Here is a 17,896-nt window from a genome sequence, read left to right as displayed (position 1 = left end):
GTCTTGCCTTTATCATATCTGGCCTTCCCTTTTTATTTGTCTCAGGGGTAATCCTTGTTTCCATTTCAAAAGGCTTCCTATCTATCCTTATTTTTCCCTTTATGGAAAAGGGAAGAAGTCTATATCTATCATCTTCACTTTGTTGGCTAACACTACTTGAATGAATTTTAATCAATATATGATTACCTAAACCAGACTTCTACATTCTACACCTCTGATTCTGAACCATCTCGATGACAGGAACCAAGTGGTAGAGACAAGTTCTTTCTCTCCTAGTCATTAAAATGACATGATATGAGGGCAAACTAACAATCTTCTTAGGGTGTAAAGATTAAGAGTCTAAAGGGGTGGTATTTGGTGTGCCCTTTATTGTGTCTAAGAATGACCAATGCCATTGTTCCAATTTCTGGCACACATCTGAAACACTAGAAACTTAAAATTTCTAAGGTTTGAGTTAACTTATAGTGACTCGCAATTAGAATTAAAAGTATTTTCATAGCTAGCATTAATAAGTATGTTATATTCATATGGTACCTGATGCTTACAAAATGTTTTCACATGCTGTGTGATTTGAACTTCAACAATATCTAATGTAAACATTACTTCCACTTTTCAAATGAAGACTTAAAGTTCTCATATAATAAGAGTAATAAAAGGCACAGCCAGGACTGATTATAAGAATTGTTCATTCAAGTATGGTCGTACTGTAATGTGTAACTCATACAGCAATATTAAAATGCAACAATATTAAAACAGCTTACATATGTAAACTCCAAATACTTTTAAAGTACAAAAGTAGTATTGTCCCTGAATTTATAAATATATTATGTTAATCTTTTCAAGCTCAAGTTTCTTATTATAATCTCTTTGTCAAAGATAATCATTTTATTATTCCCAACTATCTCATCTTCCTAAAACAGTAGAAAATATACTGTCAAAAGAGTTTAATGAACAGAAATAGTCACCTTTAATTACTCAAAATATACATTTTTCACCTTGATACTTTTTCTTTGACATCCTTTGAAAATCTTATTCAAATAAATTTAAAACATTAGTCTAAAAATTTGCAACTGTACAGTTCATTTCAACTCAGTGATTTATGTAGATTTTTATATCCTGTTTCTTCCCAAATGTATTCTACCTTGGATTTCCTTGAAATTATAAAATGGGATTATCCATCAACTATGGTTCTTTAATCCAAGGGAAACTGAATCAGATTTAATATTACACATGTTTAAAATGCACATGTGTTGTTGCTACTTTAAAATTATTTTCTGTTCAGTAAAACAAGCTTGAGAGTTATCTACTATTATAAAGTTGCCAGGTTCAAATTTGCTTCTGAAATAACTTCAGTGATTTTAAAGAAAAAAAGATGCTAGAATATAATTCAAATATGAGAAGTGACCATTACAATGCTATGAACTGTATTTCTGAAGTGAAATAAATGACATTCTATAAAAAAAAAAAATTGAAACATTTTAAAGAATACTCAAAATAGGAAAAGGGGCTCACCGGTCTGAGTGAAACCAAACTGATGGAGAATCTGATGAGTGGCCAGCATGTCTGACTGCTTTAGTTTAGATGCCTGTGAGGAGGCTGGCGTTGAAGTCAACGAGAGATTTTTGTTGACCTGTAATAGGAAAGGCAAATCAGAACCAAAGTGTAATTTCCTGGGTTACTGATGCAAAACTGGATGAGAAATATTTGCTTACAATGCAAACCAGGACGCAAGGTAGGTCAAAACAAGTGGTAATGATTTATATGCTTAGTTTTTAAAGTTTACAAAACAGAGTAGCTTTTATTAAGGAAGGAATACAGTGGTAATGAAAGCAGAACTATATGAAAGTAAATCTGCCTTACTAAAACAAACGTGCTTATCATGGAATTGACATTATTAATAACTTAGAGTGGTCTTAAAAGTTATGCAAAGACATGCAAAAATTAAAAATGACACCGCCCATTTAATTTTCAATTAAGGAAGTTAAAATGTTTCACAGCCACATTTCTTTAGCATTTTGTGAAATAGCAGGTACTTCCTTTTCAGAGATTGCACAGAAAACACCTGTAATATTCATGTTTACATACATCATGGTGACACAGGTAGCACAGCTGTAACCTAACTGGCCAAGTGGAATAGTTTCCACTGTCTGAATACAATGGTCTTCTAAAAATGAAATGTTAACAAGTACAACATTATAATAATAACTTTTGCAGGGAAATAAAGAACAGGTCATCCAATGTGTTAAAGGTATATTAGTAAATTCATCTTGTAACTTATAATGAATTTCAGCAATGATCTAATCTCTTGTTTGTTATTAGTAAATCATTATACCTTTATTATTTTTTGAAATAACTTCATTTTCAGAAATCATGATAAAATGTGATCTAATTCTGAAAATTTTCAAAGATTGAATTTCTAATTTATTGTAAAACATAATCTCTGAATTGCCAAACTGTTAAATGATAGTTTATGGCATATCAATACTAATATATGAAAATAGCTGCCTCCTCTCACTCTTTTTAAAAAATAATCGAAATCACGCAGAGGACTACTACTGTATTAGCATTAAAAAATTCCCTTTTGATGTTCTACATAGCAGTGGATTGTGGTTACTACATGTCCTTTATCTGACTCATCATTCGTATATTGTTTGTAAATGCTTCTCTTCTTTCAAATAGTGATAGTAAATGGTATATCTTAGATTAAGCTTTTCTTCTAAAGCAAAGGGTTTTTACATATTTGGTAAAAAAAAAAAAAGTCCATTAATTAAGACCATATGATAGTATAGCTTTGAAGTTTGTAAACTGTTGTAATTTTATAAAAAACAAAAATATTTTTCAAAATAGATGAGGTCAAATACCACATTGGTGCTAAAAAAAATTACCCAGCTTTAAAAATTCTATCAGGAGCCATGATTAAACACTGAGCAACATTAACAGTGACTATTTACATTAATACAATACCTAAAAGTGCCAATGAAATCATCTCACATTTTTTGAGTTTTATTCACATCTTTAAGTGCAGATAATAAAAATAGTATGCATGCTTCAATGGGAATGTGCTGGAGAGGCAATAAAGATGAACTGGTATTATAAAGTGCTATTCACATATGTGAAACATAAAGCACTAAATAACATATTAAAGAAAAAAAATAGATGAAATGGAGTATGTTGGCAAAGGGAAGCCATAAAGCGCTATACTAATTACTAACATCACTAGAAGTAAGAGTAATTAGGAATATGTAATTTAGTATAATGATGCAGTAAATTTTTCACAGTCGTTTGCTTTTAAATGGAAATACTATATACAGTGATATATATTTATCACTTAACTATTTAATCCACTTCTCTTTTTAGAATCATTTTCAGTTTTACTTCTGTGTTCTTAAAAGTTTTTTCCTACATGTCAAACAATGCATTTTGAAATCTGGTCCAAAGGAAAAAGTGTATGCTGGGACACACACACACACACACACACACACACAGATACACACACACAGACATACACACATATACGCATATTACAGGCTTTTTAGTCTTCCTCTTCAAATATTTACTTGTGCTAAAACCAAAAAGAACACTGGGGAACCTAGAATAGGATACTTCAATGTCTCTGTTCAAACAGAGAGACTTCACGCATTCTTCCTAAGCTTTTTAAAAATTGTCTTCTTTCTCAACACATTTCTTTACAGACTAATACCTATGAGGTGGTAAGTGGCAACATACAGCAGATTTCTAAGATTTTGGATAGGTGTTAATTATTGTAGTGACTTGAAATTAGCACTCCAAGTATTTTCAAAGCTAGCCTTTATCTATTCACTACTTTACTTAAGGGGAGAAAAATAATAATAGAGTGAACTTCATTAACTAGAGTGAAGCAATATCTATTTTTGAAATACATGCTGTGGAAAAGAATTGCTTAATAGTTTTACAACAACAGAAAGGTTGGCTAAGATAGTCTACCCTACACAAATCTACCCTCTTTTCACAACACACTTTTCTGCTTGCTTCATGAAAAACCACAGTCTGCCAAAGTCAGTTTAATAACTCCAAACTGGGAAGAACTAAAAGCATAAAAATTTAATGAAATTCGTAATAGAAAAAAGGAAAACATATCACCTGAACTTCTGCCAAGTTAATCACAAAAATGCTTTTGCTTACTCTTTCTGAATATAAGCAGCTTTGTGCAAAATATGCAAATACTAATTCTCTAGGAGGAGGTTAATTTTCATATTAAAAAAGTCATTACTCTGACCTCAAATTAAGTGCACAACACTAAACAAGCTAACAATTAATTTCCTTTTTCGTGATTAGCTAAACTATGAAAACTTTGGGAGATACATAACACTCATTTTCATATATATTTACAAACCTAATCATTTTAGCTGATTTTAGATTATATGGTACATTTACATGCAGAATTGTTCTTAAAATTTCAAGCTGTGGAGATACTTCAGATTGCTTTTAAATTATAACCTGAAAGATGATAATATGGTCTATACACTTATGTTTGCAAATTTGTCCCTCTTCTTCCTCCAGAAGGCTGTCTATTTTTTTTTCCATTACCTTGGGACAATAACGCAGATAATACTTTCATTTGAAGACAGGTCTGGTTGCAAAAAAAAAAAAAAAAAAAAAAAGAGTCTAATACCCAGGAAATATTCTGTTGCAAATCGAATGTCTGTTATAAAAATAAAGAACAAGTGAAAGAGACAACTTGGGCCACAGTGAGATTCAAGGCAACTGAAGTCAGGTATCTTAACATTCTCATACTATAAATTAAAGCAGTTGAGTTCCTGTGATTTCTAGGCTAGTTAAACCTAACAAATGAGAAGCCCATGGTGTCATAAAGAGAAATTCAAACATGAGCTCTAGGTTCCTAGGTATTTTCCACATAAGCTACCACAGTGAAGTGAGGGATCAGGAAGAAACAGTGTTCCTGCTGAAGAGAATTTCTACAGTGGGGTAAGGTGCCAGGAAGTGCCAAATCAGTTCATCACTGCTACATGAACTAAAACCAGAATTCAAATTTGAATCATTCATAACGAAGTTTTATTTTGAAGTATTTAATCAAGATTTTGTGAACCTCTGATATATATACCAAGGACTGGTAGTTCAAAGATAAGTGATACGATTCCTCTGTGCAAAGCTTAAAATTAAGACATAGTGCTGGTTCAAACCATTTATCCAACAACGTGCCCTTTGTCAAAGTCAATTTATCTCAATGTATTTTGGTTTTCTCCAACCTTTATCTCCTTTCTCCGTATATTTCCTTATTTCACAGAAAAAATTTGCTCTTTGACCCTCTGAAACCCTCATTTTTAAACCTCTCAAAGAATATAGCTCTTATATCCACCCTCACCTCTTTTCTTCTAGTGCCCTTCTGTTAAGATTAATCCCTCCATCTGTTTCCTTGGGGATACTTTTTTTTTTTTAAGGTTTATTTATTTTGATAGAGAGTGAGAGAGTGTGTGTGTGGTAGCAGAGAAAGGGAGAATCAAAATCTACCCTAACAGCAGGGTGCCCAACACAGGAATGGATCTTAAGAACTTCGAGATCATGACCTGAGCTGAAATCAAGAGTCTGTCACTTAACCGAATCGGCCACCCTGGTGCCCGTCCCTTGGGGATACTTAAACCTCTTCCAAATTCTACTTTCAAACCCTCTACTGGCTGTTTCCCTATAGGATATAAACATAGATCCTTCTACTTCAGTATAGAAATAGCAAAAAATGGAAAATTTATCACAATGGTTCCATAATTCCCTTAAGCTTCAGTGAAAGCTAAACTCCATGAAAAACAGCACATAACTCCTCTATACAACTAAATCATTCAACTTCAACCAAGCACAATGAAGCCTTTCTCCACCAGAAGACTAAATCTGAAGTTAAAGTCACCTGAGACTTCAACTGGTCAGATTTGGCAGATTCGTTTAAAGTCTCTGAGATCTCGACGGGGCGCCTGGGTGGCTTAGTCGGTTAAGCGTCCGACTTTCGCTTAGGTCATGATCTCGCGGTCCGTGGGTTCGAGCCCTGCGTCGGGCTCTGTGCTGACTGCCAGCTCAGAGCCTGGAGCCTGTTTCAGTCTGTGACTCCCTCTCTCTCTGACCCTCCCCTGCTCACACTGTCTCTCTCTCTCTCTCCCCTAGAAATAAATAAAAATATTAAAAATAAATAAATAAATAAATAAATAAATAAATAAATAAAGTCTCTGAGATCTCGAACACTGCCCATCACTCTCCTCTGTTTCTGGAAAATATTTTCTGTGGGCTATCCTGCCACGGCTTACCAGGGTTATCTTCTAGACCCATTGAGGCCTCTTCTTCCCTCACACCGCATTGTCACCACAGACTGTAATATTTGTTTTCATCACTTGATCTGCCTTTCTTAAATCCAAAACTCTTCCAAACACTAAGTTCAAAGCTAAACTAACTTTTCCTCCACTATTTACTTTCTCAGGGAAAGCTATCACTATCCACTTAGTTGCCCCAGCCAGAAGGGAGGACATCATCCTATATGACCATCTCCCACTCTACAGAGAATCAGTCACTTGGTCAATTAGATGCTTGGACATCTGACCCCACTATTTTCTCCAATCGAGGCTCTGGTTCAGGTCTTTTTCTCTCTTTGCAAACTACTCCAATACTGTCCTGATTTGTTTCCTTATCTCCTGTTTCTCTAATTCCTCTTCTATAGTAACAAGATGATCTTTCTTAAATGTTAATTTTACTAACATTTCTGGTTAAAACCCACCATCAATTGTTCCACAGATAAAGTCCATAATTCTCATCCTGGCATACAAAGCTTTCTATATTCTAATAATTACCTGGCTCTCCAAGCTTATCACTCCTTTTCCTACATTCTGGCTACAACAAACCACACAGAACTCTGCACACATGCCAGACATGTCCCTGAGACTTCGCTCATACTGTTCCATTTCCAGGAATGGGCTTTCCTTTTGGCTCCACTTTCCTGGTAGATGCCAACTCCTTTTTCAAGCTTTAGCTCAAGTACTGTATCATGTGTGAAAAGGCTTTCAGATTCTCCCAGGAGAATTTACCTTTCCTTCCCTTGTCTCCCCACCATGTCTCATATTTACCTCTCCCTCACTTGTCTCCCCACCATGTCTCGTATCTTACCGTATTGAATTACCACAGTAACACTTTGATTAACACCTTGGTGTGCTTAATTATTTAGTTAATTACTATTTACCTGACTATAATCTTCCTGAGGATAAGAACCAGTTTCTGTTCTTAAAGACTAAAATAATAACATTAAAATTTTAAAAATTATAATCATGTAACACTAATAAGAAATGCATAGAAGTCAAATGAATTAATATAGATGTGAAAGCAGTGCATGTTTAAAAGCCTACCCAAAGCTAAGATGGTAATTGTGTTCAAGACTTCTCAAGTATAACTTTTTAATGATAAAAATTATAGAATGAAAGCCTTAAAGGTAAAAAGTTCATTAAATTTCATGGTTTAATACTCAAATTTAAATCTAGAAATAGGTGTGTGAAATAATAGAAAAACAGATTGTTTTCTGGCTGCTGTTTCTGGCACGAGTTCCTGTAATTTCCCAAGTGATAAAAGTGCTAGGAGGATCTTTTGTTCTAATACTTGGTCTTTGAATCTGGTTCCAGACACTGAGCTCCTATATACCTTGAAATTTCCTGGGAGACAGAAATGTCTTTTGTTCTAAGGAAGTGACTTTTGGTGTGCTCTGGGATGAGGGCTGGTCTCCAGAAAGACCAGGCCATGATTAGAAGCTTGGAATTTTTAGCGCATCCCCCATTTTCCAGAGAAGGGACAGGGGCTAGAAATAGAATTGTACCTGATCATGCCTACCTGAAGAAACTTTCATAAAAATGCCAAGACGATGGGGTTCAGGGAGCCTCTGGGTCAGTAATCATGTGGAACTGTTGTGAGAGTGGTGCGTCTGAGAGATCACAGAAGCTCCAAGCCCCTTGCCGCACAGCTTGCCCTCTGCATCTCTCCCAGCTGATGTCCATTTGTATTCATCCTTTTATAATAAACTGGCAAACAGGAAGTACATTGTTTTCCTGAGTTCTTAGCTGCTCTAGAGAATTAACTCAACCTGAGGAAACTGTCACGGAAACCTCCAATTTACAGTTGATTGGTCAGAAACACAGGTGGCAATCTGGACCTGTACTGGCATCTGAAATGTCAGAGGTGGGGTGGCACATGAAGTCTTGTGTGACTGAGTCCTTAAGCTGTGGGATCTGCCGCTATCCCCAGCTGGACAGTGTTGAAACAGTTATACTGTAGGACATCCTGCTGGTATCACCGAGAACTGCTTGGTGTGAGAACGACCACAGCCCATCTGGTACGAGGAGTGTTGTGAGGGTTGGTGGTAGTGCAAGAGTAAAGGAGACACACAGGAAGAAAACTGGCTTTTCCTAAAACAAGGGATTTTTTTCTTGTTTTCTAAAATTACCAGGAATAAAATTCCATAATTTCTGTTAGTGGTCTATTTTGGCCTGCACCACTCCTACAGTCAAGCCAGTCTCCCAAATACTGTCAAAATAAGAACACCCAAATATTGTCAAAATAACAACACTTAATTTGCTTTTATCGAGTTTTAGAATGGCATGAAGAAATAATTTTAGGCATTAAAAAGAAATGATTGTGGGGCGCCTGGGTGGCTCAGTGGCGAAGCATCTGACTTCAGCTCAGGTCTTGATCTCACGGCTTGTGAGTTTGAGCCCTGTGTCAGGCTCTGTGTTTGGAGCTTGGAGCCTGCTTCAGATTCTGTGGCCCCCTCTCTCTTTGCGCCTTCCCCACTCACACTCTTCTCTTTCTCTCTCAAAAAATAAATACTAAAAAAAACTTAAGAAAAGAAAAATACTGAAAAAGAAACTCTCCAAATAAGTGAAAACAACGATTCAAATCTCAACTTAATTTTTACCTCTTCATGATCAAAATTTCCAAATTCTTTTTTAGGAGATTAAAAAAATTATCATCTCTGGATTCTCCATTTTTTAAATCTTTTTATTTTTTAGTGAATAATATGTTCTAAGATATATTAGATTATAATTAAATTATTACTTTACCTTTATAGCATTATTCTGCTAAACATAATTCAATAAACTTTAGCTTGGCTGCATTTATATTCATCTAGGGTAGGTGATGTTAATGATTTAAAAAACAAATATCTTTGAGAAGGGAGTATGGAGATTCAGATGTGTAAGATCAGAGGTTGAGGCTATACTATGTAAAGCTGAAAAAGAAAGAAAGGAGGAGGGAGAACAAGGAGGAAGGGAAGGAAGGAAGGAAGGAAGGCAAGAAGGGGAGAGGGCAGAAAAATAGTTGTTTCTCTCTGAGGGAATTCATAATTTAATTTTAGAAAATAATAGCAAAATTAATTATAATTTAAGGAAGAATAGGCCCAATTCTATCACATGCCAGGTATGAAATATAGTATGTTTGGAAACATGAGAAAAACAGATTAATTCCATTTGTAAGGAATAACACAGAGCTGAACGAACAGACTCCAGGCAAACCATTTCTGATACGCGTCAATCCAACCCCAAGCAAAGGAAAAGAGCACGGAAATTTGCAAATTATAAACTCATCCATAAATATTTTAGGGCTATCACAAGTCAGAGCAATGCAAGACTTCTAATACCAATTGCTAGCTTGGAGCAATCAGATGAGAACTCTAACAACCTCCTATCATCAAATATGTATCTAAGCGTCTTCCCAGTTTCCATTTCCCGGCCTATCAGAAGGGATGAAAAATCCCTTCTCTCAAGGCCACACCTCTAGTATTCAGGATTACATCTCCTCTCACTTCTTCCAGGACTTGAGCGCAACAACGACCACTTCTGTGGTATAGTACCCACGTCTCCATCACTGCTGAATTATTCCGGTCAGCCAATCAATATGCTTTAATGTTGTCCACTGAAGATTCCCCCTTCAGCTCCTGTCTCTGCTTCCCAGTCAAAACCTGCGGACTTCTATTCTGCTCTCAACCCACTTCAGTTGTGCTTTTGTCTCTGCCACTTACTGAAACAGTTTCCATCAAGGTAACCAAAGGACACCAACTAGCCAAGTACCATTGTCACTGTTCGATCCTCATTTTTCTCATTCTCTCAGTTGCACATGATAGTTTATCACTTCTCTGTCTTGGAATACTTTCCTCTAGGCTTCCCTGACATACTCTTCTCCTGGACCTGCGTCTCAGGTCTTTAGCTCCCTCTCCCCAGGTGGTCTTATCCAATCTCACAGCTTAAATAAATATAATCTTAGCTCTGACTTCTTCCCTGAACTCAAGGCTCAAAAGTAAGTCCAATCACCTACTATACAACTATATCCACATCCAAAAGTCTGCTCCTAAAAACTGCTCTCTCCATGCCAGCATTTCTCACCTCATGAAAAGTACTACCAGCATCTGTACAATTGCTGAAAGCAGTAACGTAGAAGTCATCCCTAAATCCTCTTTCCTTCACTTACACCTCATGCGATCCATCACTGAGCTGTGTTAAATCTGCTTCCAAAACATATCGCAAATCTGTCCACTGCCTGCAACTTCATTATTGCCACTGTGAAATTAATTAAGACAGGAGGCCATGAGTCTAACACAGTTCTAATGCCACGGCGCCTGGCCTTCTACCCTGTGGAAGCAAAGCCCAATCTAGGCCTGTAAATACCTGCAGGTTACAAAATCGAAACCTAAGGACAACCAATCACAAACAGCCAACTAGGCTTTAAACTATCATCAATCTACAATTTCCTTGCTTTGCTTCAGCCTTTTCTCTATAAAAGTCTTTCCTCAGTTCCTGCCAGTGAAGCACTTCTAACCGCATCTAGTTTGGTGCTGTGCCATTCAAATCAATTTTGCCTAAACTCTAAAAATTTTAATAGGTGTCAGTTTATCTTTTAACACCATCCTTAGTCCAGGCTACCATCTCTTCATGGATAACTGTAAAAGTCAGCTAACTGATCTCTGCTTGGAAGACTTAACTCCCCTTTTAAAATCTATTCTCGCATTCTCCCCAGCTTAATGCTTCCATTACAGCTTCTCTGATTAAAACAATACCTAAGTCCTTACTGAAGGTTTAGCAGATTATGTCACCCTCGAATATGCCTCTTTGGCATAAGGATTATTTTAAGAAACTGCAGACAATGGAGAAGCTCTGAAAACAGGTATAGAAGGTACCCTACAATGAGGGAAACATACTTTAGAAAGGAGGCCTTTGCTAGGAAGAGAGCTCGGCCCAGAGAGAACTTTTTCACTGGAGGGACTGACCTGTGTGGCAGGGCAGCCTTTGTTCGCCTCACAGGTGCTCCTCTCACTTTCCTGGGGACGGCTGCCTTCCCACTTTGGAGCCCTAGACCCCTATGCCTCCCTTTCCTCCACTAACGGTTTATAAAAGCCTCAACTGCCTGGCAGCTTTGGAGTCTCATATCTTTGTGGGGCTCCCATATGTGCAAAATTTTTTCTTTTATTAGTCTTTCATATGTCAATTTAACCATCAGACCTAGAAGGACAGAACCTAGAAGGACAAAAGAGAAATGATTCCTCCCCTGCATTACTATGCTTACAGACATTTAAAAAGGCATGTGTGACCTCCTGTTCACTTCTCCAACCTCATCATGAAACACCGTTTCTCCTTGCTTGCTCACGATTACTACTTACACACAGTGCTCTTCTTTCTGCCAGTTACATTTCCAGATGAGGACTTCTACAGGACACGACTAGCTCCTTGTCAAGTGTTTCTCTCTGAGAGGCCTTTGATGACTGCATGTTGAAGGCAGCATTCCCTGCCAGTCATTCTCTGTCTCTGGGGTCTACTTTTATTGTCACATCACTTATTGTCTGAAATTATCTTATTTCCTTTTTTTCCTGTTTATCTCCCCATCACAAAATGTGCCTATTCACTGTTATAACCTAAGCACCTTGCGCGTGCATGCACACACGCACACACACACACACACACACACACACAATACTTGATAGGCAAGGTTTAAAGCATGTGAATCGAAAAAAGAAATGAATCTTCAACAACATAAAAATGCGGATGAGATTTAGGGAAGAAAAAACTTAGATACCTGGCAAAAATTTACTATCCTGGTTGTAATAAATGAGAAACTGCAGAAATATACTCTGCGTTTAAGACTACAGACTTTTGACAATGGCACCCAGATCACTCAATGGGGCACGAACAGCGTTTTCAACAGTGGGTGCAGAGACAACTAGGTGGCCACATGCAATGGGATAAAGTTATACCTCTGCACAGCATTATACGCATAAAAAAAGAACTTAGAATAATCACAAACCTAAATGTTAGAGTTAAAAATATTAAAATCTTAAAAAGAAGTACATCTTTGGCATGTAGAGTTAGGCAGTGGCTTATTAGATATGACACCAGAAGCAAAGTGACAAAAGAAAAAATAGATAAACTGAACTTCCTAAGACTTAAGACCTTCTTGGTTTAAAGGCCATCATCAAGAAAGTGGGAAGACAACTCATAAAGTGGGATAAAACATTTGCAAATCATCTATCTAATAAGAGATTTGTATCAAGAACTTGAAAGTGCACATTAAAAAGACAAAAATTTGTTTTTAATGGGCAAATAATTTGAACAGACACTTCTCCAAGCAAGATATACAAATGGCACATCAAAAATGTTCAATGTCACTAGTCATTAGGGAAATGCAAATCAAAAGCTACAATGGGATACCACTTCTCACCAACTAGGATGGCTATTCTAAAAAAGACAGAAAATAACAAGTGTTGGTAAGAATGAGGAGAAACTGAAACCTTTATACATTCCTGGTGGGAATATAAAATGGGACAGCCACTTTGGAAAAGTGTTAAATATATAGAATTACCACACAGGATTCTAAAATAGTGCAGCCACTTTGGGTAAGCTTAGTAGTTGCACAAAATATTAAATGCAGAGTTGTCATATGACCCAACAATTCCACTCCTATATACCTCGAGAAATGAAAACATATGCCTACACAAAAACTTGTACACACATGATCGTAGTAGCATTATTTATAACAGCCCCCAAATGGAAACAGCCCACAAGTCTATAAACTGATGAATGGGTAAACAAAATGTAAAATATCTGTATAACAGAATCTTATTTGGCAGTACAAAGTAGTACTGATAACATGCTACAAATGGAGGAACTGTGAAAACATTATTCTAAGTAAGAGAAGCAAGTTATAAATGACCACATATTATTTGATTCGATTTATATAAAATGTCCAGAACAGGAAAACCTACAGAGACAGAAAGTGTATTAGTGGTTAGTTACCAGGAGTTTGGGTGTGGGTGTGTACATGTGCATATGCCTACAGACATAATGACTGCTAAGAGAAACAGGATTTCTTTTTGGAGGGAATAAAAAAGTTTGAAAATCAGGTAATGGTGATGCTTGCACAGCTGTGAATAATGTAAAACCCAGTACACTGCATACTTCAAAAGGGCAAGTATTATGGTATGTGAATTACCTCTCAATACAACCTATTAAATAAAAAAGAATAACTAAAGACACTAGTAAGGTTAATCTTTCTAAATACTTAATTTCTAAGTACTTCATCATATTTTCAATGAGCATTTATTTTACTTATGCTAAATGCTTGAGGTACAAAGATGAATATAACAAGATCCTTCATCTGCAGAGAGGTTCCAGATTAGCAGACGACAGTTTCCGTAACTCTTGCCAAATGTGCACAGAATACTTTACTACTTGGGCATTCAGACTGCTTTACAAAGGAAGCATATATATTTATTTATTAAAGAGAAAAAGCTCTGAATTGCAGCCAGAAAATTATTTTTTTGACTTCAGTTTTATATACTATATATACTTAAGAAGATTTAGTAATCTTGGAGCTATAATCATTATACTAATCACTGCTATCAGGAACAAGTTTCCTGAACATCTGCAGCCCAAGTCAGAATATAGCTTGTTCTCTTCTTCCCCCTCATCTTCCTTCCCCTTGTCTATATTCCATATTCTGCTGACTTGTGATAATTAGGTAAAAAAGTGATGGGCCCTCACTGATACTGGACAGTTCAGTGATGGGTAAGTACAGTGTTTTCTCACATATTTCCTCCATAAGATGCCTCATGGGAAAAGAAATAGCCTAGCATCTACTTCTGTATTCCAAGGCCTGTCACATGGTAGTATATGCTTACTGAATTAAAAAAACACTTCCACTCCACTGATACGACATAAAGCCGTCTTTGAACATACTAACAACATTCTAATTCTCTTCTGAGTGTCTGACACTTACACTTTGTGACAGATATAATTACATTTGATAAATGAATGAATGTCTAATTATTCAACTGAATTTTGGGACAGAGAGGAGGGGAGGACAAACAGGGGGTGCCATTCCACTTTTTTAAATTAAAAAATTTATTTTCCTGACAACTGGGTTAAAGACTGTATATAAAATGGCTTTGCTTGTAAAAGAGAAAGCTGCTGTGTTGGAAGCATCCTGGATACAATCTAGTTGAAACTGTTTAATAATCAAAAGCCTTTTTTAAAAAAATTTTAAATGTTTTATTTATTTCTGAAAGTGAGAGAAAGAGAGACAGTATGAGCAGGGCAGGGTCAGAGAGAGAGGGAGACACAGAATCTGAAACAGGCTCCAGGCTCTGGGCTGGCTGTCAGCACAGAGCGTGATGCGGGGCTCAAACCCACAAACTGTGAGATCAGGACCTGAGCTGAAGTCAGATGCTTAACTGACTGAGCCACCCAGGTGCCCCCAAAAGCCTTTTTGTATGCTATTTTTACACTAACTTTGGGGTCTTGAGAAAATCACTTAACTTCAACAAGCCTCAGCTTCATCCTTTCTAAAATTAGAATAACAATAATATCTAATCTGCCTCTCAGGATTTCTATGCAGCTAAATGGAAAAAGAAGTGTGAAACACTGGTATAAATAAATGATCAATCAAGAGCATCATAAGCACACAGTGTACCATTGCTATTTACACCCAGCTTGCATGCATTTCATGGCTTACACAGTTTACTCAGCATATGTCCACTGGAACTGTACCAGTGTCTCTTACCTATTAAGTATCACATAATATTTTTCTCAGGGGCAAATGACCTTGCTGGTCCTTTATTGAAAGTACACTCCAATCACTTAATATTCTTCAATCTTCAAAAATATGAAGGTACTTGTTCAAGTCTCAGATTCCTGTATATAATTCCTTGATAAATTTGAGCTCGAATACGGAAAATCCACATCTGACTAACTTTTGTAAAAGTTCTATTAAAAACTCTGAATGGTACATTTCAATCCTTTGTTACATCACAATGAAAGCTACAATCCTAAAGTTATCTTCCTCCTGATAAAAACTACTTACCTTTGCAGCACAGGCTCGGATCACCTCCTGAAAGAAATACAATACAATAAGTAAGGAAATATTCATAATTTTATTTGAATAAAATTATCAACTCTTTTTAACACATTCTGATATTAATCTTTTAGTAACCAAAACCAACATCTGGGAGAGCTGCTTTGTCTATCACCCTGCAGCTGTCACTCTGCATTGTTTCCAAGGCACTGGAAAGAGTGTGAAATAAAAAAAAGAGACCTGAAGAGTTCTTGGTAAATCTAACCCGCCAAAACAAAAGGCATGGAGAATAAGACTTTGGAGGGCCCAAACGTATCTGCCTCAAGAAAACTGTTTGGCCTCAAGAAACTTGGTAAACAATAAACCAAATAATAATAGGCTGGTAAATGCTAAAATTCTACACCAGAGCACTAACATGTCTCGAAGACACACCCAGAATAACAGTATAGAATTATCTCTACAAATGTCAATTCCCACAAATATAATTCCCACATTAATAATTTACTTCAGAGAAAATCTAGTAATAAATGCTACTATATGCCAAAGTATGTTATCAGTATTGAAGGAGCTATAGAAAGGAACTGCCTACAGTTCATGGGACAAGGGAAGGGAAGGAAAGGTCACTTTGAAAAAGAAACTAGTAAAATGAATGATTTGAAAATGTGTTGCTATGGAGACAAAAAATATCCAAGTCCAATTAAGGCTAGCCTGCATGTGTCATCAGCCTACAAGAGAACTAGAGAAAAAAACAGTAACGATGAATGTAGAGTTTAGGAAAAAAGAGAACTAAAAGAGGAAAATCAATTTTCTATCCATAAATTTCTCACGGACAGACACTATGTCTAAAGGGTATTGGTAATTTAATCACTAAAAGGAGAAAATGACATTGCCTGGGCATGAGATTCTGACTGCCTGGACTGAATCGCAGCCCCAGCACTTGCCATCTGTGTGACACTAGTGATACCGCTTGAGCTCTGTAAGCCTAAACTTCACCTTCTGTAAAATGGGGATAATACTAGCAATTACACTATAGGATGGTTTTAAGGATTAAATACAATGAAAAAGTAAAGCATTCAGCACAGGAATTTGTTATGTTAGTCATTACTCATAATTAAATAGATGTTAGTTATCACCAATCATTATTAGTTGAAATTTCCTATAGGGTAGAGAAAATTAACATTTTGCAAAGCTGGCATAGAACATTTTTAAATCTATCTAATCCTTATTTCTATGACTCTGCTAATAATTAACTCTGTCATGATTAACCTGGGTTTAGACTAATTTTAAAAAGGGAGAGTGGTCTTGAGTGTTCAGGTGCCTAGAAAGGTATACCTTTCACTATAAGATGTTTTTTAAGTTCATAAATCAAATTCTTGTTAACTGATCACTCCAAGGAGGTACCCCAGACTCTGAGCAAGTTTGGATGTACTGTTAAGATCAAATTTTAAAAACAGAATGAGTTTTGTGAATGCTCGTAAGGTACTGTCTACCTAAGAGATCTGTCTGGGCTGCAGTGTGCCTTTCAGGTACTGCTGTAGTTGCAAATACAGTCAAATCTGTTACATAGCAAAGAGCTAAATGACTAAGTGGTAAGGCTATGGAGAACAGAGAATCATCTATTTTTGTTTCCTTTATTCATTAATGAGTAAACACCTGCTGAACTGGAATGGTTATGCAATTCACACACACACACACACACACACACACACACATACACACACACCCCATAAATTTTATTTTAAAAAATCCTACTGTGCTTACAAAGAAAGAAGTATCTCCAGTAATACAGTCTTCTATAATATAGAAGTAATCATGTCTTCTCTATTACACTTCTCTATAGAAGACCACTGTTAGAATCTTCAATGGATTAAGTAATAACCTAACAACAAAAAATTGAGCTCTACCAAAATAAATTACAGGAAACAAGAAAAAGGAGATGCGACAAAAGGTAACAATCCAGTCAATCTAAATGTTTGCAAAATACATAAAGAATAGAGCTGCCAAGGGAGTGCAGAGGACATTTTGTTTTTATTCCCATACACATTTATATATATTCTGAAAGAGTTCAGTGAATTCTTTCAACATGGGAAAAATATGGCTTTTCAAAAACCACAGCCATTTTATACAAGGTTTTCATTTCTAAAGACAGCCTTGATCTACCTCAATCTCAATGCAAACAAATACTCTAATTAAAAAAAATAAATGATTATGAGAAACAAATTTTTATCTTATAATAAATTACCAATCTGCTTCCCCCTTGCTTTTGATTTCATATCTTAAAAATACTTCTCAGAATTTTCCTTTACACCTATCCTTTCTTTTGTTCTTACCTCCTTTCATTTATCTGAAGATGACACCTATATAAGATGACAGAAAAGACAAGCTACAGGACTAATGTGATTCCAGCACATTACATTCCACAGTATAAAAATCAACAGATTGTAGGAAACTTTTTGTATTTGTCAGTGAGTTAGTTGCTCTTAAATCTGTGAAGTCATTTTGCCATGTAAGAATTTACACAAGGGACACTTTTTTCCCCTAGTGAAGA

At 36.1% G+C, this 17,896-nt stretch overlaps 1 protein-coding gene across 6 annotated transcripts in view; it reads right to left on the bottom strand.

The window, feature by feature from the left end:
* The window catches only part of AHI1 (Abelson helper integration site 1), a 212,896-nt gene that overhangs the window by 119,397 nt on the left and 75,603 nt on the right, over window positions 1-17,896 (bottom strand). For all 6 annotated transcript variants that reach the window (XM_039242047.1, XM_039242050.1, XM_039242051.1 and 3 more), the window contains exons 19-20: window positions 15,358-15,384; window positions 1,513-1,630 (exon numbers count right to left, since the gene is read on the bottom strand). In XM_039242047.1, the coding sequence (XP_039097978.1) occupies window positions 1,513-1,630; window positions 15,358-15,384 (145 nt within the window). The remainder of the gene's footprint in view (window positions 1-1,512; window positions 1,631-15,357; window positions 15,385-17,896) is intronic.

The sequence above is a fragment of the Hyaena hyaena genome, unplaced genomic scaffold, assembly GCF_003009895.1.
Source record: "Hyaena hyaena isolate Hyena2069 unplaced genomic scaffold, ASM300989v1 scaffold_204, whole genome shotgun sequence".
Lineage (NCBI taxonomy): Eukaryota > Metazoa > Chordata > Mammalia > Carnivora > Hyaenidae > Hyaena > Hyaena hyaena.
Note: the sequence above shows the minus strand (reverse complement) of the source record. Positions and strands in the feature narration are given on the sequence as shown.